At 34.4% G+C, this 23,621-nt stretch overlaps 1 protein-coding gene across 2 annotated transcripts in view; it reads left to right on the forward strand.

Annotated features, from left to right (window-relative positions):
* LOC149791549 (tetratricopeptide repeat protein 21B-like) overlaps window positions 1–23,621 on the forward strand; it is a 104,195-nt gene that overhangs the window by 18,726 nt on the left and 61,848 nt on the right. Inside the window, exons 1-7 of one of the 2 annotated variants that reach the window (XM_089970087.1) lie at window positions 466–530; window positions 4,874–4,956; window positions 7,759–7,956; window positions 10,521–10,605; window positions 12,400–12,498; window positions 16,429–16,621; window positions 20,934–21,031. In XM_089970087.1, coding sequence (XP_089826213.1) covers window positions 501–530; window positions 4,874–4,956; window positions 7,759–7,956; window positions 10,521–10,605; window positions 12,400–12,498; window positions 16,429–16,621; window positions 20,934–21,031 — 786 coding nt within the window. In that variant the 5' untranslated portion in view covers window positions 466–500. Of the gene's footprint in view, window positions 1–465; window positions 531–4,873; window positions 4,957–7,758; window positions 7,957–10,520; window positions 10,606–12,399; window positions 12,499–16,428; window positions 16,622–20,933; window positions 21,032–23,621 lie in introns of those variants that run through there. The other variant, XM_089970086.1, reaches the window with a different exon arrangement.

Raw genomic sequence — 23,621 nt, forward strand, 5'->3', positions numbered from 1 at the left:
CCAAAATCTAGAGAGGTTACTTACAAGCTTGGGCCTCAGTCTCATCTATATACTTATGCCTGTACTATGCATAATACAGGCAAATATGATAAGGCCAGAGAGTACATTGACAGGATGCTCAAAATCAATCCAAATCTAGAGAGGTTAGTTACAAGCTTGGGCCTCAGTCTCATCTATATACTTATGCCTGTACTATGCATAATACAGGCAAATATGATAATGCCAGAGAGTACATTGACAGGATGCTCAAAATCAATCCAGAATCTAGAGAGGTTAGTTACAAGCTTGGGCCTCAGTCTCATCTATATACTTATGCCTGTACTATGCATAATACAGGTAGATATGATGAGGCCAGAGAGTACATTGACAGGATGCTCAAAATCAATCCAAAATCTAGAGAGGTTAGTTACAAGCTTGGGCCTCAGTCTCATCTATATACTTATGCCTGTACTATGCATAATACAGGCAAATATGATAATGCCAGAGAGTACATTGACAGGATGCTCAAAATCAATCCAGAATCTAGAGAGGTTAGTTACAAGCTTGGGCCTCAGTCTCATCTATATACTTATGCCTGTACTATGCATAATACAGGTAGATATGATGAGGCCAGAGAGTACATTGACAGGATGCTCAAAATCAATCCAAAATCTAGAGAGGTTAGTTACAAGCTTGGGCCTCAGTCTCATCTATATACTTATGCCTGTACTATGCATAATACAGGCAAATATGATAAGGCCAGAGAGTACATTGACAAGATGCTCAAGATCCATCCAGAATCTAGAGAGGTTAGTTACAAGCTTGGGCCTCAGTCTCATTTATCATTAAGGTAAAGGCAAATCATATTATGTTATGATGTTCCATTCATTCAACGGTATATCTGTCCATCTATTCTTATAGAGGTGTAGGAAATGCTCAATCACATATTTGGATGCAATTTTTTAAAATCTGAGATGCAGAAAATCATTTACACAGGAGTCCTCCTTATGCATGCAATAGCTGGGCAGCAAATTCAAAGGCTTGCCAGTCCTGCTTCAACCACCAGCTGAGTGTGAAAATGTGTTGATCATTTGATCATTTTAGCTCTGCTGATATTTACAATGACAGAATTCAGTGGCTGAAAGGCATCCATATGTACATGTTGTCATTGTAAGAGTACATCTAAAGAACATGATGCAATAGTGGGGTGGCAAGTTCGAAGACTTTTACTAGCTGCTGAGTGGTGGGAAAATGTACTGATATTTACAATGACTGAATTCAGGGGCAGAAAGACACGGAGATGTACATGTGGTCATTATAAGAGTAAGTCAGATGAACAAAATTAGCTTTCTTTAGTGTGTTCATTTCCTAGTTTAGCAGAACAAGTAGTGCATGTGACATCGAAATAAAGACATGTCGAAACTTAGACAAAATGTTGTTTGCAAAATTTGGATAAGTATTTTTGGATTAAACAGCAAACTGATGAAGATCGTAATGAGATTCAGAAGAGTGCTGAAGTTCCTAGAACTGATAGATCAGATGGAACAGTACCCAAGTGTAAGATAGTGTGTGATGCCTGGCTTAGTGTTTGGTATAGAGCCTTTGGTTGAATTGACAAATCTCAGTCTCAGTCTAATGGACCAACAAGATGTATATGTCAATGGTGTAAAGAATTTGGAAAATTAAACTGGATGACAACCACTGGTTATTATCATCTGGACATTTAGCCACTTCAGGTATACTCATTATGCTTATGGTGACTGCAGCTTTTGCTGGTTGGACTCCTACTTTTAAAATCCTAAAGAGACCTCTGCCATATGTCTGCAGCCAGTTTTGTTTCCACACAAAAACTCAAATTGCCCACCATATATAGCTATGAAACTTTATGGATGGCTTGCACCTGGGTTAAGATGAACCTTATAAAGTTGGGCGTCAACAGGCAAAAGTCCATGTGACTGAAGAAAAATATTGATTTAGCGGTCAAAAGATCAAACATGATGGTCACTGAGTGAAAGCAGAATATTTTTTTCTCCACACAATGACATTATTTCCACATCACAAATTGGGACCAGACTATAGGTGACTTGCACTCAGGCTGAGGAAGAAGCCATTAGATTTGGAGGCAAAAAGATCAGCAATTAAGGGTACTGCAACTGAAAGAAAAATAATGGTTTCTGCACAAAATTTCAGTTATCTACAAAGAGGACTAATTAACAGAGCAGTTGTATAGTGTGCCATTCTCAGGACTCTTGTTCTCACAGCAGGACGTTTATGTCCCAAACTATTGATTTTGAAGTCAGGCTTGTTAAATGTCTAAATTGCTAGTGTGGGACAAGTGCTTCTTTCCTATTTTTAAAAAATAACACAGGCAGGTGCCTATTTTCATGTTCTGATCACGTTATCTACCTTTATCTGGCAATTCATGTCCTCCAGAAAAACTGAATACTTAACTGTACCCCTCTCTATGTCTACTGTTGATCATTGATGACTGATGCATGTGTGCACATTCTGTTACTGCTTGACTCCATATTGCGCAAATCTGAATTATTAGCCAATCAAAAGACCTGAAACAAAACAAAGCTGATATTAATTAGCAGTGTATTAAACAGATTCATTATATTGTGTTTACTCACACCAGATCCTCATGAATGGCACTTCCTTTGATGATACCCTGAGCCAATCCAATTAAATTAAGGAAATGCTGTTCACAGACATAGGTGTCAGTTTGCTATATGAATTGATAAATTGGCAGTGATGATTCCTTGATTTTTATTTGATGATACAAAGAATTACCTTCTACCTCCTATATTACGTTTGAAGCAAGACTGTTAGTGGCTTATTCTAATTAAGGAGCTTTCTCCATTCATATTTAAAGGACAAAAATGTATTTTGTGATCACATTAGAAGTTGTCAAGCAGGGTGATGTTTACTACTGAAATATAACAAGTTTGCTAAATTAATTTGTAATTAAATTATAATTTTAAGTTAATGAGGAAAATTCAAAGAAGGAAAATATGTGAATGGCAGAGAGGTAGTTTATAAGACTGCCTCTGATTGTGAAGTCGAAAAAGATATGTCAGACTCTGCAGCAGCAAAATGTCAAATATGACACTACTAAAATACAAAGAAATTTTCAGCTCTGTTGGGATGAGACTGATCCATGCTTTGAATTCATCGACTCATAAGGAAAAATGGTTTTGCTGTTATTGGCAAATTCAGGATTGAACCAATCAAGTATCATGACAGTTCTGGACCTTACATTAGGCCTTTTCAGTGCAGTATATCCATGACATTACCCAGCCTGTGCAGACAATCCCATGAAGTTAAAGTTTGCTGAGCCCCCCCAGTAGGATAGGTCCATTCAGAATTAGACAAGGCTGAAATGAAATAAACAATAGTTAAATATAGTCTTGTTATTTCATTTCTTGAGAGTACTTATTATTTTGATAACTAATTGTAATTATAGGAATTGAACTTCATAGTTTACAGGATTATGAAGTCATAAAGCTTGAAAAATGATTACATACTACACACGAGGATTCTCCACTTTGCTGCTGGTGTTTATACGGCATATAATCAATTTTCAAGCTTCATGACTTAACATATCCCGTAAAAGATGAAGTTCATTTATAATAATAGTATGAACGTTATTTGTATGTGCCCTTCAGGCAATCAACAGTTGGTTCAGTTGTTTTAGTTGGGCTTTCAGACACTGTGTTGGTGCATCCATGCTTAATAAACACATTTCTAAGGTTCTTTTATGTCACCATGCCACATGGTTTCATAAAACTTTGAAAAACTTTAATTTCATTGGTTGCCTTGAAAATCCTTGAATTTCATTGGTTGCTTTGAAAATCCTTGAATTTTCTGTAAATATTGGGTTTATCCTTTAAAAGTCATGAATTTTGTGGACAGACTTCTTGAAATCCCTCTCAAAAAACACCCCAAAAAATACAGAATGATAAAACAATGAATTTGATCTCTTTTGAAATTCAGAACTTGTACTAAGTACATATTTTTCACGGATAATGAGTAAATAAATTAAAAAAATTGTATGATTCAATTGACATGGGATAATGTTATCACGTCTTGAAAAACATTTTCCTGCACTGATTTGTTGAAAGAACAGATATTCATTATGAATTTTAAACAGTAATTTTTTGGGGGTGGGGTAAAAAAAATATAAAAAATATCCTGATTCAAAAGAAAATATCAACTCTCTCCCCATTTTAAGGCTTTGTCCTGTATTCAGTGATAAACAGAGCAACATATAGAGACTGTTCAATTTACATATGAATGAGACTGCTCCAGGGGCCTAGTGGTTAGAGCTTCTGCCTCGGATGTGGGAGGTTGCGGGTTCGAACCTTGGCTGAATCATTTCAAAGACTTTTAAAAATGGTACTAGCAGCTGCCTTGCTAGGTGCTCAGCATTAAGAGTTTAGTGTTAGGACTGGTTGGCTTGGTTTCAGGATAATGTGACTGGGTGGGACATCATGCTACATGTCTGCGGCATGATGTCTCAGTGCTAGACATTACTATAAACTGCCACACTACAGACATTGTAGTAATATGACTGCAAATTGCTAAAGCTACGTTAAAAATCCAAATCACACACACACATGCACAAACACACACACATACATCAATGAATGAACCATCCTTGAAACTTTTGAAAATCCTTGCAACCTCTATGAAAAGTCCTTGAAAGAGTTTTCTAGAACCCTATGAGCCATTCAGCAGTGTTAGAGACATAAACAGTGTTGTCCTCATGCATTTCTTAGTCCATCAATCTGTCCATCACAATTTGGCTTGGTTTTGCATGTAGGTCAGTTTTCAGGAACTGGTGTAGCATCCATGCCCCATGAACACATTTCTATTTTTTTTTTCATTGCAGGGCCTGACTATGAAAGGTTGGTTGGAGATGATGAGTGGCAGGGAAGCTAAGAAGTCAATCAAATATTTTGAAGATGCAATATTGTAAGTGTCTCAGGTCAGACACATTAAATATTGAAGCCTAAAGTTTGTACTTACGCATTTATAAAATTTTCAAGATTTTATCATAGTAATTTACTTTTCAAAATATTCTCTCAATATAGAATATTTTTTTATCATTTTCTTCAGTACCATTCTTCATGTTTTTGTTCTGTGTTTTCATCTGCTTAATATTTTCATAATTAAAATCATGATGTCACATTTGGCTCCAGTGTCAAGTTAATTGCATCATATCCAAGATTTGACTTTCATTCTTGGGATGGCATTTTTTATTTTAGCATTGGTAGTAGTGCAATTCAGGTGTGAATAAAATTGCAATAATTCTCCTTAACAGAGTCCAGCAAGGCTATTTCAGGGAAATTGATCTTGAAATTCAAGCTTTTCTTTGTTTTGGGGGAGAGGGTTCTATTTAAAAATTGGTCTGCTTACCAGAAATCTCATTTGCTAAACAATGAATTTTAATTGGTGGGGTTTTGGCTATGGAGTTGTTGTCTCCTGCTTTGAAAATGACGTGACTTTCTTTTTCAGTGAAATGTGTTTTTATTTATAACATGAGTTTGTTAATCCTTTCATTAAATAGATTGGGTGAATAAAAGAAAGTTTGGGTCTTTTGAACATTCTAAGCAAGTGTGCCAAATTGAGCATATATAATAGACATGAGAGATAAATAAGCTTTCTGAGTGAAACTAAAAGAAAGCAGAATTAAAAATATGTGCAGGACTTTATTTAAAATAACATTTTTACTGCAAGCAAACAAACAAAAGGTGCACAGTTGTTATTGTGGACATGGTTATATAACATTATGTTCATAGAAAAACTACAATGACTTTTTTATCCAAGTACACAATAATAGATAGAAATATATATATATATATATATATATATATATATATATATATATATATATATATATATATATATATATATATATATATATATGCACACATTCTGTTTTCCTTTTTGTTAAATAACTTTATAAAACAAAATTATTTTTGCAAGATCAGTATGTTTAATACCTATATGGGGTTCAATATTCAGCTTTTTCTATCTTTATTTAACAAAATGTTTTTGAGATGCCCCCTTTCCATCTCAGCTTATAGAGCACAGAATGACCAGCATTTAAATCAAATTCATTAATTTGACAGCATCTTTGAAGAGTGACTTCAAAGTTTTTAGCAATATTTCACATGGTAATAGCCCTTTTAATGTTCATACTTTATCTAGTATTTCACATGGTAATAGCCGTTCGAATGGTCATACTTTCTTCTAGCAATATTTCACATGGTAATAACCCTTATAATTTTCATGCTTTATCTAGCAATATTTCACATGGAAATTGTCCTTCTAAGGTTTATATTTGATTTAGCAGTATTTCACATGGTAATTATCCTTCTAAGGTTTATATTTGATTTAGCAGTATTTCACATGGTAATTATCCTTCTAAGGTTTATATTTGATTTAGCAGTATTTCACATGGTAATAGACCTTCTAATGTTCATACTTTATCTAGCAATGTTTAACATGGTAATTATCCTTCTAAGGTTTATATTTGATTTAGCAGTATTTCACATGGTAATAGACCGTCTAATGTTCATACTTTATCTAGCAATGTTTAACATGGTAATTGTCCTTCTAAGGTTTATATTTGATTTAGCAGTATTTCACATGGTAATTATCCTTCTAAGGTTTATATTTGATTTAGCAGTATTTCACATGGTAATAGACCTTCTAATGTTCATACTTTATCTAGCAATGTTTAACATGGTAATTAGACTTCTAATGTTCATACTTGATTTAGCAATATTTCACATGGTAATTATCCTTCTAAGGTTTATATTTGATTTAGCAGTATTTCACATGGTAATTATCCTTCTAAGGTTATATTTGATTTAGCAGTATTTCACATGGTAATAGACCTTCTAATGTTCATACTTTATCTAGCAATGTTTAACATGGTAATTAGACTTCTAAGGTTCATACTTGATTTAGCAATATTTCACATGGTAATTACCCTTCTAATGTTCATTCTTGATCTAGCAATATTTCACATAGTAATTACCCTTCTAATGTTCATTCTTGATCTAGCAATATTTCAGATGGTAATTACCCTTCTAATGTTCATTCTTGATCTAGCAATATTTCACATGGTAGTTACCCTTCTAACGTTCATTCTTGATCTAGCAATATTTCACATGGTAATTACCCTTCTTATAATCATAATTTGAGAAAGTTGAGCATTGATCACCCTGAGGTATTTTTCTTTTATTTTGATCCCCATGGTTTAATATGGGATACCTTTCTTTTGTCTGTTCATCTTTCTGTCATTACCATAGCTCCTAAACTGCATGGAAATTCATGAAACCGTAGTTATGTTTTCAATGCATTAATCATCTTCAAGAGTTGTATCTTCCCATATCTTTTTCTCCTAGGAGGTTAGAAAGTAACATGTACACATATTTTAATTACAGTGTCATTTTATTATGTTTTCTTACCAAACTTGATGTGTGTAGCCTTAGCAGGAAGATAGGTCATATATGTGATGAAATTTTTATGTTATGATCCAAGCATCACTGTCTGAGGTGGGTGCAGGTAGGAGGGTGTGGTAAGTTGGGGGCATACTATTGGGGGATGGAGTGTATGGAATATGCAGTAAAGAGCATAGGGATTTGTGGTGGCAAACCATGCTGTTACTCTAGTGCTTTATACTTTAAAAATTTCTTTCACCCACAAGTAGTCTTTAGATTTGATAGTTTCTGATTTCACTGTACATGAAAAATCTAATTACAGGAAAGATGGGGCAAATGATATTGATGCATTGTTTGGAAAAGCCAAGTGCTTTGAAATGCGACACAACTACAGTGGATCTTTAGAGCTGGTAAATAAGGTGATTGTGACATACCCTAATTTCTTACCAGCCCTTGTGGAGAAAATGAAACTTCAGCTGGCCTTGCAGGACTGGGAAGCAACTCTTGAAACATCACAGAGGTAAGAAACTCAGCACTTATTGGGGGTACTTATTTTATTTATGATGATTCAGGTAGGCCCACATATGCTTATTATTTCTAATGAACATTCAGGTAGGCCTACAGATACTCATTATTTACCACATACCTACACTTACTATTTATCATAAATATTCTGGTCGGCATACGTAATGTACTTGTTTTTGTCATACTAATTCAGGTATATCTACAGACAGTTATTATTTATCATGGCATTTCAGGTAGGCCTAATACACTTATTATTTACCATGAAAATTCAGATATGTCTACAAACACTTATTGTTTACCGTGGCAATTCAGGTTGGCCTAAATATGCTTATTATCTGCTGTGGCAATTCGGCTGTGTCTATATACACTTATTATTTACTTTGACAATTTAGGTAGTCTATACACTTATTATTTACCATGATAATTCAGGTAGGACTAAATACACTTATTATTTACCTTGATAATTCAGGTATTGTGCATACATTTATTATTTACCATGATAATTCATGTAGGCCTAAATACACCATATTATTTACCATGATAATTCAGGTATTGTGCATACAGTTATTATTTACCATGATAATTCATGTAGGCCTAAATACACCATATTATTTACCATGATAATTTAGGTAGTGTACATACAATTAATATTTACCATCTAAATTCAGGTAGGCCTAAATACACTTATTACCATAATAATTTAGGAAGTGTACATACAATTAATATTTACCATCTAAATTCAGGTAGGCCTAAATACACTTATTACCATAATAATTTAGGTAGTGTACATACAATTAATATTTACCATCTAAATTCAGGTAGGCCTAAATACACTTATTACCATAATAATTTAGGTAGTGTACATACAATTAATATTTACCATCTAAATTCAGGTAGGCCTAAATACACTTATTACCATAATAATTTAGGTAGTGTACATACAATTAATATTTACCATCTAAATTCAGGTTGGCCTAAATACACTTATTTACCATAATAATTTAGGTAGTGTACATACAATTAATATTTACCATGTAAATTCAGGTTGGCCTAAATACACTTATTTACCATGTAAATTCAGGTATGCATACATACACTTATTATTTACCATGATTGTTCTGGATAGTTGACACACATCTTTTATTTATCATAAAAATTCAGCTAAGTCAACATACATACACTTTTTATTTGCCATGAACATTCAGGTAGGTTCACATATATTGTTATGAAACTTCAGATAGGCACACAAACTAATTATCTATGAAAATTATATTGGCTTATATACACTTTTTTCTGCCTTTAAAATGAAGTTAGGCCCATGCATATTATTTGCCGTGATTATTCAGGTAGGGTCACGTACATACACTTATTTATGCCGTGAAAATAAAGTTAGGCCTAATTGCATACATTAATTTTTGCCTGAAAATTCAAGTAGGCCAGCAGACACTTGTCTCCGCCAGTAAAATTCAGGTAGGCCAACATAACACTTATTATTTGTCATGAAAATTCAGTTAGGTCCACATACAGTTATTATTTCCCATGAAACATTCAAGCAGGCCGACATACACTTATTATTTAACATGAAAATTCAGGTAGGCCCTCATACCTTCACTTACTATTGGTCATTAAATATATGGTTTGCCTAAATAATGTACTTATTTTTGTCATGATTATTCAGGTAGGCCCGCATACATACATACACATATTAGTTGGCAAGAAAATTCAGGTGGGCCCACGTACACTTAGTATTTGTCATGAACATTCAGGTATGTCCACATTACATATTCTTGTTATTTGTCATGAAAATTCATATAGACCCACATACCTGCACTTACTATTTGTCATAAAATATGTGGTAAATGTACTTATATTTACTAGGATAATTCAGGTAGGTCTACATACACTATTATTTATATGACAATTCTGGTAGACTGACATACATAAACATATTATTTGTCTTGAAAATTCAGGTACGTCCACATATATGCACTTTTTATTTGCCAAGAAAAATTCAAGTATGTCTACATACATTGCTTCAATTTTGCCTTTATATTCTACCCATATCTTCACAAAATAGGTGTTTGCTGGTCTACGTGAGTTTTAAATGTCAAAAATAAGTGTGCAGCTACCTGAATTTTAATGCCAAAAGTAAATGTACAGCTACCTAAATTTGAATGGCAAAAATAAGTGTATGTGTGCCTACCAGACTTTCATGGCTTAAATAAATGTATTTATGTGCGAAAAAAACATCTAAAAAAAGTTCACTTTTGTGGCAATTTATTGTGTTGCATTTAAATTGATGAATGGAAATATGTGCCTTTTTACAGTAACTTTTACAGTTACTACCTTATTTCTTTTGCTGTCTTTCCTTTCTTTTAAATAAGTGTTAAACAAGTGTAAATATTGAAACTTCATAAATGAATTCATTGACGCTAAGCAGAATCCAATAAGAACAATAGATACATATGACCCTCCCTAATCCCGAAACATGCAGATATGCCACTTATCCAGACATTACAGTGTTTTATCTTAATTTTTGTGGTTTCTGGTCTTTTTTAGGGCTCTAGATCAAGATATTCACTGTCTAGAGGCAATTAGATACCAGGCACTACATCTCTTGTGTAGAGAGGGCAATTATGGAGAGGTAATATCTGTAATATGCCATTTTGTAGGAGGTGCATCAGCCAATATCAAATTTATATTGTTAGAGTGCATTTTTATGGCTTGTTTTCAGTCCAGGAAGGAATGAGGTTGAAGCAGAATAATATATTTTATACCCTGCCATATTCATTGATTTGCTAGTTGATTTTTAGAGGCACTTTTGACACATTATTGGCTCTAGTTATCATACCAAGGAAATGGAAGTCTTTGACAGCGACATACCAAGCTAGTCAACCTAGGCTGGCTTGGACAAATATTGAACTTCTGACATTTGGATTAAGAGTCGGACACTACCAACAAGCTACTTTGCCTTTCCTAAAATTAAACATTAACTGATACCAATGGCTGTCATCTCTTGTAAATTTTATTTCGATCAACTTTAGAAGGACTTAAATTTGGAATTGAGATTTTTAAGAATATTGAGGATGCGTTTGCCAAGTTTTATTTTCACCTGTTGAGCTCTACTGGTCATAGATCAGAAGAGCTTATGGGATGGCTGCCATCGTACATTGTCCAATATCCTTTTGACCATTAGCATAAGTTCTTTTCCTCTGCTACTCCTAAGCTTCTTGGAGGCTTGGCATAAGACTTTATACACATTCAGCCATGATCTTATTGGGCCTAAATGAAAATGGTCATGTTCCAGTATCTAATATGGCTAAGTTTGTTATTGCTACTCCCCGCAAATGGCTGGTCATAATAGCATGGGTTTTCACTAAAAGACTTCTAATGATTTATATTTGGTCCTAAATGAAAGTGGACCTGTCCTGGCTGATTGGTCTACGGCATTTGACTACAGATCACTGACATATCACCACTGTCTCTGGGGGTTCCAGTCTCATTTCAACCATCATTTTATTTGAGAAAGTCATTGTTTCTTCCCACTGGCTGCCATGTATAGCCTACTGTGTGCTGAAAAATGGCATTGAACCCACAGAACCAAACCAAAACGTACATGAAAATTATGTGAATTGGACAACCAATATGGCCACCACAGCAGCCATCTTGAAAATCTTGTTATTGCTACTCCTCCTGAACAGAAAGTCCTATCATCATGTGGTTTTCACTAGAAGACTTTATGTTTTCTCGTTGGTCTTAAATAAATATTGTATATGATGTGATATCACTTCTCATCCTAGACTGATTTTCATCACAAGACTTTTAATGATCATTTAGTTTATGCTAAATGAAAATAGTACCAGTCTGATATCTAGTATGGCCACGTGGTAGCCATCTTGAAAATCTTATTATTCCTTCTTCTAAATGGAAGGGCATATCAACATTGGGTTTTCATAGAAGAATATTGTGATATCTAATTTGCCCTGAATGAAAATGGTACCAATTTGACATTCAAAAGGACCACCATGCAGTCAGATACTTTAATCATGTCAACATGTTTTTGCCAAAAGACTTGTTACGATATTCAGTTGATTCTGAATGAAAATGGAGCCCAAAAGACATCCAATATGGCTGCCACAACAAACATACTGAAAATATTTTTACTAATTCTGTTGAATATATGGGTATATTTTAATTGGGATTTCACCAAATATATTATAATAGTGTCTAGTTTGCCCTAAAGAAAATGATGCCAATGATACATCCAATATGACTGCTATAGTGGCTGATTGGAAAATATTAGAGATCAGGAATATCATAGATTAATTCAGCAATTAGAGGTAGAAAGGAGAAATTGTCATTCTGTGCTTTTTTGGTGATTGTCTTTTTTCAGTTTGTCAGATGAGGAGGTTTTACATTACATGTTTCATTAATTCAGGCTGCAGCCAAGATTGGAGACATAATAACAACACTGGACAGGTTTGAACCCAAGAACCCCTGGCTCTACTTCAGCATGACACAGTGCTTGTGCAGAATGGTGAGTAAATTAGCAATCAAAGTTGTACCACAGGTCCAGATATTTGATTTGTTCAAAAATCAAAATCTACAGCAGCCACACTCATGATAAACTATCTAGAAATTTAAGTACATTGAAAAATTATATTCCTCTTGACAAAAAGAGACATAAAATATCAGTCTCAGCAACTACTGCACACAATTTTTATGTGATGCTAGGTACTGTGAATTTGCACTTTTTAATGTGGAAGCAACTTTCTTACATTTTTGTGTGCTAAAAACCATGCATTTAAAGTCTCTACAAACAATCATCCTTTTGTAGAAATAGGCAGACTCTTTTCTCAATCCATGAATTTATGTTCTGATAAAAATGTGATTTCTCCACCACATGCATTACCTGATCACATTACATTAGGATAAATTTCTGTGCTACATATGAATTCAACTCTTTCAGAAAGATGAAAAACATCTTTTTGTCTGTATAGTATGTATAAATAAAGGGAAGCAACTCATTACCTATGAGTAATGAGAGTTTACACTCAAATTTATCTGCAGTCCAAGAGGAATTAACATATAAAGGTATTATTTACCACCATCTGTGCATGAGAATATTAAGAAAACATGTCCATTGAGAAGATTTGCAATATGACCAATACGATAAAACAGATGGTCTGTACCAATATGATACAGACAAATGGTATGCAAGGACAGTCTGTACCAGTCATGCTGCATCCATGATACAAGGTATATATCATCTTTACTTTATCCTTCTAATTGCTGAGCTACTAGTCCAACTGTACAAACAAGCTATGTACAGTTACAGTGGTCAGGAGTCGATTATCTCCAACTGGCAAAACATCTATCCAGACAGAATTGCTAAGCCGGCTGGCCATACTGACCGAACTGCAATGCATATATCATCTTTGATACACCTTTCCAAAGGTTTACCAACCGGTCAAGCTGCACTAACAAGCTTTGTACTAGCAATCAGTCTGACTGAGGAATTTGACTGCCCATTTATGAAATTCATAGAGAACTGGCATTTCTTATGGAGCTGTCCAACCAAGTCAAATCGGCTGCTCCAGACTGGCATTCTATTATGCAGTCACAAGTTATGGCATATCCAAGGGTCAAAATGATTATGCATGCTGATGACACTTCATCATTTCCCACTGATGTTGATGAAACTGAAATGCAGGAATATGTACATCTGACAGCGGAACAGACAGAATTTAATTCATGGCAGTGGTAGAAGAAATCTGTAGGATTTTGTCTTTGTTGACCTTCATTTGATTCTACCTACAAGGTCAATGCCTTTTTGTGGATGTAGACAATGTTGATGACAACTCTTCATTCAGGATCTTGCCATAATTGTTAAAGACTTAAAAAATTACCAGGCTTCTCATGGATCATTTGTGATTCTGGTTATGCTAGAACTGATTTATGGTGGCCACTAGACTTGTCAAGCCAAAACCATTGCTGCATCTTCTGCAATTTGATGAAAGCAAGGATTACAACACTATGGTCTTAAAGAGCAAAAAATAATAACTTTTGCAATCCTATCTTTATGAAGGAACTCCCAAACAGTCCCATGAAGCGATTGTTTTTACACAAGAAAATTTAGTTTTATGCTTGTAAAAGGTAGTGTAGACAGTAAAAAAAACCACACCCACATAGCTTCTACTCCAGAATATTTCTGGTTTCAAAGTCCAATGGCATTTAATACCAGTGATAGAGATGCAATGAGTACATGATCAGTCTTGACATTCCAACATATACTTCCTAATATTGATCAATACATCTCCCAATCTAAGCCCTTGGACCTTCACTAAGAGCTCAGGACATCTGCTGCAGTTACATAAAAATTCTTTCACAACACATCTCAGAAACATTTGCTAATTTTTTTTTTTTCATTATATGAACTACCTTACATCCTCGATGTGTCTTGGATGTAGAGAAGTCAGATATTGTCTCAACATTTTGGCGATCTGGATATGGAAACGTTAACACATATCGACTTGGCATCTTCCTCCCAATTGCATCAAAAGAATCATCCATGTCTTGGTGAAGGTGTCAACCAAGATATGAAAGCTAGACCTTGAATAAGACATTATACCATATTTTCCAGTTCAGGACATCCTTCATGGAGAAGGTGGTATTCTTGGATGACATACTTAAAAAACATTCAGCAAATGATTTTTGTTTCATGACCTCAACATCCTTTATTCCCTAATTTGCACTTGAGGGTAGATAATCAGTGTAGAGAAGTCATACCCTATCTCATCTCAAAATTTTGCCCATCTATATATGGAACTCTTAAAATTTATTAATTTGGTTGCTGCTGCTGCTGCTGTTTAACATCATTTCCCACAGCAAGTTGGACTATATATATGGGCCAGTATAACTGATAGAGGAAGAATCCAGGAAACCCCTGGTCAGAATCACCAACTACAATGCAAGCATCCATTAAGGTTTCACTGAAGTAAAAGAAATCCACAAAACAAGTATATCCAGGTATAATGGTAACCACCTTGTGTGTAGAGGGGAATTTAACCAGCTAGAGTTACTTGCACACACACACGCGCACACACACACACAAAGACAGACAGACAGATGCACACACACACACACACACACACACACATATATATATATATATATGATATGTATATGTGTGTGTGTGTGAGAGAGAGAGAGATTTCATCTGTCTCAGATGGCTGAGTTCTGTGGTAGCAAAGAAGTGATCCTAATGTAATGTGATCAGGTAGTTAATTTCAGAGAAATATAATTTACTACAAAATTTGCTTTTTCACAAAACCATAAAAGTTGATTAATGTTTTCATTGCCACCAAAAGTTTTTATTTTGCTGGCCGTGTTGATTTCTCACTGGTAAAAACTGAAGTGTGCGATAGTATAAATACCATTTTTTTCCTTTCTACAGTTAATCCAACATGATCCTCTATTTCCTTTCTTACAAAGGTGGTAGTTTTCCGTTGTGTCTGCCTACTTAAGGTTACAATGAAAAAGAAGAAAAAATGCATTAAACATTTTTATCTCTCTGTCAGCTTTGTAATTCTGTCTTTCTATTTACCTGAATTAAACTTAAATTTTCTCTCATTATTACTGTTTTATTTATGTTAATATGCACATCTCTTGCTTTTCATATATGTAACATGTATATAACACATCTTGGATTACAAATGATGTCCTAACATCATGCAGAGAAAAGGTATCATGACCAAGGTGTCAGAATGTATTTCAAGTCATTTCACTACCCTATTCTGCAGTTGGGTCAGATAAAATCGGTATTTTTTGTACTTGATAAAGAGAATCTTACATTTCTGTTCACATTTTAAATGAGAATTATGAAATTCATCAAATAATTTATATCTGTTTCTCATCAAGGCTTGCGAAGATTCTTCGAGATTTTAATGAGGTCCATAAATTTAATTTGAATTGAGCACTCATGTAAAATTTGTTTTTTGACTCACTATCCTGTCGACATTTCTCATACATGTCTAATATATTTCACAGAAACAAGACTGGTAATCATGTTAATTTTGTTATTAATGTTAATTTGTGACAAACTGAAGAAAACATTATATTCGCAAGATACATTTGTAATTAGCTTAGGGTTATTCCATTTAAATATGTCTGGAGTTGAGGATAAAAAAAGTTTGTTGGGGTACTGCTAGAAGACAAGATAAATAATTATACCCAGCAAACATCATCTGGATTCATAACCTAACCCCCTACAGAAAAAATGCAGTGTTCTCCCTTTCCCATGGAATTTAAATGGGAATACTTTTCTTTACAGAACAGATGTTTATTTGGTAGTTTGGTAATACTGTGACTATTTGCACAAGTCCTTTTGTCTTGCTGCATTTGTCACAGGTTTATATGAAATTCTATTATTTACATAAAATAAAATGTGTAAATGTTTGTTTCACAGAGTGGGAGAAATGCACTGGTACTGCAGCAGACTTGTACACTGATGGAACGAGCAGTTAGTCTTGACAGTAATAATGCTGAGTATATCAACGAATTGGGTCTTCAGCTCCTCTTTCAGGGCAAGGTCAAGGATGCAATGCGCTGTTACAAAAATGCTATGAAAATGGATGAAACCAGTGTAGCAGCTCTTACAGGTAAAGCAGCTGTCAGTCTGGTTGAATTAAACATGCATTTTGCATGCCTAAAAAAAAAAATTGTCATGAACAAATGTAAACCTGTTCCATGCAGTTTAGAAAAGATGCCCCAATAAAGTAGAGGTGATGGTGTTAGTTAATATTTTTCCAGTTTTTCAAAGTCCTGGTACATTGGTAGTTTCTATCAGTATGGAATAGACAGAAATTCCTGAGTAATCTACTGGTGAATTTAATATTAACAGCATGTCAACATTTTCCATTACAAAATAATTCCAATTTTTTGTTTACGAATTTTATTTATCAAATATTAATTTGGAACATTACAAATATTATATTTATGAGGCTTTAATTACTTGTTTGACAAATGTCACTTGTGCCAACATGGTGGCCAAATGGAATGTTTGCAAAGATATTTAAGCCAACTGCAACTTTTGGAAAAATGTTGGAGTTTTAGAAATGTTATTTCTTTAGTTATTTATTAAGGTATGTTAATGTGTTTGACTAAACACATTCCTTGGTAAGACTGCAAATCATTCTAAGATGTTGAGGATAGCAGTTGTTTTTGTTTGAATTTTATGTCATTTCTGAAGTTCACTCATTTCTTGAGCTAACGTGTTTTAAACTTTGTGTTTATCTGTCAGTAGCATAGCCAGTAAACTAGGTTTTAATGTCAACACCATGCTCTTTAATATATGTGCAATGTCACCCCACTTAAACTGCAGTTGTTGGATTATAAATTATGCAACAATTAACATACACTTAAAATTTCATCTAATATAGGGTATTGACCTTTCAGTTAGGGGAGTCTGTAATTTTCTTTTGAGCTATTTTATTTTTTTAAAATCTGAAAATGGATATACTAATGATGTTAATTTGCTATAAATCAGATATTTGTAAGCTTTTGACAGACAGAAATTTTAAAAATGTCAGGCCCTTGTGTCAGAACATTAAATTGTTGGTCCCAAACATATATGCAACATACTGTGGTATGTTAATAAATTTTCAGGTTCAGAATTTTTCGTTATGCCTATCGCTACCACAAACATGTGAAAAGTTGTTGTTTTATAGCAGGAAATAAACATAAAAAGGGTGGTGGAGATTGTTCACAGCACAAACTCATTGGGATTTTATTCCAGATTATCATAGTCCCAAACGCCAGTGGCAAGCTCAGACCATTGATTGACCTACATTATCAACTAACACATACAGACACCTTAGTTCAGGATGGAGACCTTGAGGTCATTTATTGACACCAACGCTGTTCAGGATAGTGATTTACAGTCAACTTTGACCTCCAGGAATTGTACCTTCATATCCCCATTCACGTGTCTTCCAAAAATTTTGATGTTCACTTCCAGTGACACCATGTATCAGTTCAAAGCTCTCCCGTGTGATCTAAATCCTAGCTCCAGGGTGTTCACAATTGACAAAGACTCGATCATGTCACACTAGATAACCACTTCAATGTGCAGAGAGCAAATTAGCTAAATGACAGTCTAAAAAAGCAGCAGGTGTGCAATCTTTTGTTTTTTTAAAGCTTTGCCTTCAGTTCTTTCTCAGCAAGGACAAATACAGTCTCATTCTGTCCCCATACTTCATTCATCTTGGCATGTGGTTCAGTTTCTGAATCAAGTTTGCTTCTTTTAAATATCAGAATGAAAATTGCCTTCTGTACAACTGATGAGTTTAATTTCAGCCTCTGAATTTCTTTGGTTTTCTAATTGTAGCTATGGATCTTGTTAATTAGACCGCTGCAGATATTTCTTCTATCCCAGTGGCAACCAGAAGTTTGTCCACTTGACCATTCATCAATGTTTCAGATTATATGAGATTTAACCTTAGCAAATGGTGGACCTCTCTGCACAGCTAGATACAGTGCCCATCTCTTGCCCTCCTTTCAAGAAGTGAGCAAGGTTTTGTAGTTCTCCATGCACATCAACTTTGTGGAGATGAAAGCTATGAAAGTCTTAGAGGAGACACTATTTGGAAAGGGTGTTCTGATTTATTCCATCAATTATGCAGTTGTCAGTTATCTCCAAAAGCAAGGGCGTACCAAGTCCCCATATTTCTGCCATCTTGATAGAGATTTTTTCAGGTGGTGTCATTGTCCATAAATTAATGTGCATTTCCACCACATTCCAAGCAGTATCAATGCCCCTGTGAATTCCTTGTCTACATGGAATCAATTAATTCACACAGAACAATATATTCACCCATCAGTCTAAAGTAAAAACAACCATTTTGGACTGACCCCTTGTTAACCTTCTGCAGCAAGGTGGAGCACCAAGATTCCAGTCTTTGTCTCGCTAGGCCTAGATACAAAATCCTGGGCAAGAGATGACCATTTCCTGAATTGAGATGGTCTCAATGCATACACTATTTCTCCATCCCTTCTGACTCATAAGGTAACCCAGAGGGAAAAAGGCTAATCTGAACACCACCTCTCAAGTGGGAATAATTATTAGTCACTGATCTCTTGAACCTATCTTCAGAGATTCTGAGGAAAATTCTGCTTTCTCTATGCCTTGTACAATGACATCACATGCAGGTTTTCCAATCAGTCCAAACAAGCTCATGGAAAGAAACATTTATATGAGCCTATGGTAGACCAGTTAGAAGGCACACCATTCAAAAGCCAGTGAAAAGTGGAGATTCCTCTCCTGTTGATGCAAGCAGAGAAAGATCTCCTTTAAAATCCTCTGTACCATGAATCCACTGTACCACAAATAGCTTCTCAGACTTTTCAAAGAGAACAAGATAACTTTAGTCACAATCAACAATTACTGTTACAAGATTTCTGATATGATTTTTTTCTGTAAACTCTTTTTGAATACCAGCTCATAAGGTTAAGACAGTTGCCATCACCATAGCGTTTAATAAAGTTCCTTGATGGACATCATTCAACCAGTATGATAGAGTTCTCTTACTTCAATTTTAGATACCAATGGTATAAAAGTCTATGCCACTCAGGAAAAAGTTGTTCTTTACATTTCTCTTGAATCAATACAAAATCATGGTGATATGACACAGCTTCTGGGTAACCATTTATCTTAAAAGGGTTCAGTTTGACCTGGTGGGAACTATATCAGCAGTACAACAAGCAGTGTTCCTAGCTCAAACAGCATCTTCATAACGATGCAGGGTATCCTACTTCCTGTGGATTTTTGTGAATGAACATTTATTTCTTTAATACAGCTTTTGTAATTGATCTATGCTAACCCTGTTCCATACAATACAGAAGACTTGAAGATTGGAGACAGAATGGGATGTGTCTCCTTTTACCTCTTCACCTAATGTAATATGATCAGGTAATGTATTTGAAAAAGAAGCAAATTTTGGAGTAAAATGAGTTTCTTTGATACTACTTGCCTGATCATAATGCAGACACTCCCTCACAAGCCCCTTTAGCTGTTCCCTTCCTGTTACTTTGTGCACTTCTGACAGGATTTGGTGCCAATTCCTCAATCCAAAGGGAGGCTTCTGTTTCGGCAAGCAGATGAAACAAAAATTATTTGTTTCACATGGGGGAGCTGGATTTAAATCTTTGTGAATGTTCTCCTATTTTGATTAGGTATTATGACATATTAATATATTTTACTTCAAAAATTGGTATCTTAAAAAGTATCCCAGTCATATACGAGTCAAACATGGCAGACACTACATGTAATTTTCTTCAAATTTTAAATTTAATTTTGGCAAGTTATATTCTAGCAGTCATGGGTCTAAAGTACTTACAGTATGAAAGGTTATACAGTTTGACATTTCATTACAACTCTCTCTCTCTGAGGCTGCTAAATTGCTAAGATTTCTCTACTCTTAATAATTCCTTTTGTAGGGACAGGTTGAAGAACTTGGCTGTTCTGTGCCAACCAGAGAACTGATGATTAGGAATCCCTGTTCAAGTTTTACATAAAACACTTTTGTAAAAATGTTATGAAATGATTATTGTATTTTGTTTAGTAATGCAAAATGCAGTGTGCTAATAAACTGATAGTGAAAATAAACTATTTAAATCTCTGCACTTCTTGTCCCCATGAACTTATTTGCAGTTGTAACAAAGAAATTGAAACAAATGTTAACTCTATATTTTACATTTTTCACAATATAGACTTGTCTTGTAAAAGATTGATTATTCCTTTTGAAAAAGGTCATAATGTGGAACAATTTGGTAAAAGAGATTCTGACCAATTTATTTGACATTTTTATGGTGGTACTACATTAAAGTTAATGTGAATTGTGTTATTTTTACATCCAGAAAAGACAACTTGACATAATTTTATGTACATGGAAAATATATTTGTTTTTTCTGTAGGTATTATCCACTGTCAGCTTGTTGAGAACCAATTAGATGATGCAGCCCAACAACTGGAGTTCCTCGGTGAAATTCAACAAAGTATTGGCACCTCTGCTGTATGTTATATACATTCATAATTATTCATAATTAGGTCATCACATTAAAATGCAGGAATCCTATAGTAATCATCTTTTCTGTCCATCCATCTTTCAGTATGTCTGCTTGTACTTAAATGGATATTCTCATGGAAAAAGGAACTCAAACACCTTATCTAAAATTTTAGAGCTTGTAATTTACACTTTGTGGCCATTATCGTGCTGATGGACCATTAAGTATTAATACATAATACATCTACAAACAAAGCGCATGGTATACTTAGCTCATCTGGCTTTGACCTTGAAAGGCCAGCCAAAATATATAATGGGACAAAACTCGAATTCTAATTCTTAGAGAAAACAGTTGGTTTATCTTGGCATGCCTGTACTTTATCTGCATCGAGAATTTGAGGATATGTCGGGAAATACAGTAAAAGCTTCAGCACCTTTTTAAGCTCCTTTATTGCTTTCCTGTTTAGTACTGTATTATCTCAACACTTAAGCCATCAGTATTTTCAGTATTTTGGATCCCATTTAGTGTAGTGTAACCTGAACACTCTAAAACTGTTTTCACTCTCCATTCTTTATCTTATTTTGGATAAAGTTACCTGAACATTATAAATCATTTGCATTCTCAGTACTTTGATCTTATGTCGTGTTGTTTCACTTGAACACCCCATAACCATCTTTATTCTCAGCACTTTGATCCTGTTATTCAGTGCAGTAATTCCAGAACATTCCAAACTGCTAGTATTGTTGATACTTTGATCTGGAATATTACCTGAACACTTCAAATGATTAATATTCTCTATAGTTTGATCCTGTTTAGTATAGTGTTACCTGAACACCATAAGACCTGCAAAATAAATCTTACAAATGTTTCAGTATTTATGATTGTCCTTGCTAAGAAAGTTTGATTTTAATTAATTCTTGTTTATCTTTGATATTGTTAGATATGCGTGTTGAACATTTCAACTCCATTTGGAGTTTTCAAAGAATAGAACTTACAAATTGTTAGTACTGAAGACGAATATCTGTAATAAATATATTGATGTGGGCCATAGTTCAGTTAGCAGTGTCTGCTGCTGTAAAAAAAATTTTGATGTGGGCCATAGTTTAATTAGCATTGTCTTCTGCTGTAATAAATATATTGATGTGGGCCATAGTTTAATTAGCAGTGTTGGCTGCTGTAATAAATATATTGATGTGGGCCATACTTTAATTAGCAGTGTCTGCTGCTGTGATACATATATTGATGTGGGCCATCCAGTTTAATTAACAGTGTCTGCTGCTGTAATACAACATATTGATTTAGGCCATAGTTTAATTAGCAGTGTATGCTGCTGTAATAAATGTATTGATGTTGGCCATAGTTTAATTAGCATTCTCTGCTGCTGTAATAAATATATATATTGATGTGTGCCATTATCATTCTCTGCTGCTGTAATAAATGTATTGATGTGGACCATAGTTTAATTAGCATTCACTGCTGCTGTAATAAATATATATATTGATGTGGGCCATATTTTAATTAGCATTCTCTGCTGCTGTAATAAATATATATATTGATGTGGGCCATTATCATTCTCTGCTGCTGTAATAAATGTATTGATGTGGGCCATAGTTTAATTAGCATTCACTGCTGCTGTAATACATATATTGATGTGGGCCATTAGCATTCTATGCTGCTGTAATAAATATATAGATGTGGGCCAAAAATTAATTAGCATTCTTTGCTGCTGTAATAAATATATATATTGATGTGGGCCATAATTTAATTAGCAGTGTCTCCTGCTGAAATACAACATATTGATGTGGGCCATAGTTTAATTAGCAGTGTATGCTGCTTGTAATACTATATACATGTGACACTTCTGGTCAGGAGGGTTTTCAGCCCAGGAAAATAGGTGTTTCTAATTGAAATCTCCTACATTTTCAGAATTATTATTAAAAGATTCTGGAACAGATATTTTTTCATTTTTTTAAACCTTGCTTCCAATGTTGTATATTTATGGTGAAGACTTTGTGTGATCATGTGACTGCAAACTGAATTTCATGTGAGCAAGACAGTTTAATTGCTGATTTGACAGAAAATACCATAAAAATAAATCTGGATTTGTCAGTAGTAATTCAGAATGGATTAAATACATTAATAAATTATGGCTGTATTGCTAAAGAGCTCAAGCAGCATCAAACAAATAGCATTAACTGGGTTCTTTTTGGCAGGGTTGGTTTGCATTCAGTTCAGAGTTTGTCGAGATTAATCATACTATGTATAATTTAGAAGGTTTAAAGATGTTAATAGCTTACTGTTGGAATAGTCATTTTAAAGAGCTCACTGACATAAAACAGATTAGTTCAGCTTAGGTATTTAAAGTTTGTAAAGATATGTAGGCACACATTATACATCAACATCTAAATAACGCACAAAATTCAGTAATGTTTGGAAACAGGAATTTCACTGTATGGAATCATGTTCAAAGGAGCATGAAAATGTATGCTGCCATTCCTGAAAAGTTGATTTTAAGAAAAGTAGAGTTGTACTAAAACTGTGTATTCCAGTACTCAGGTCGACTCAAGAGGAAACCTTTATCTTGTAAAGATACATAAT

Source organism: Sinohyriopsis cumingii, chromosome 9, assembly GCF_028554795.1.
Source record: "Sinohyriopsis cumingii isolate HCF-2022 chromosome 9, ASM2855479v2, whole genome shotgun sequence".
In the NCBI taxonomy this organism is placed as follows: Eukaryota; Metazoa; Mollusca; class Bivalvia; order Unionida; family Unionidae; genus Sinohyriopsis; species Sinohyriopsis cumingii.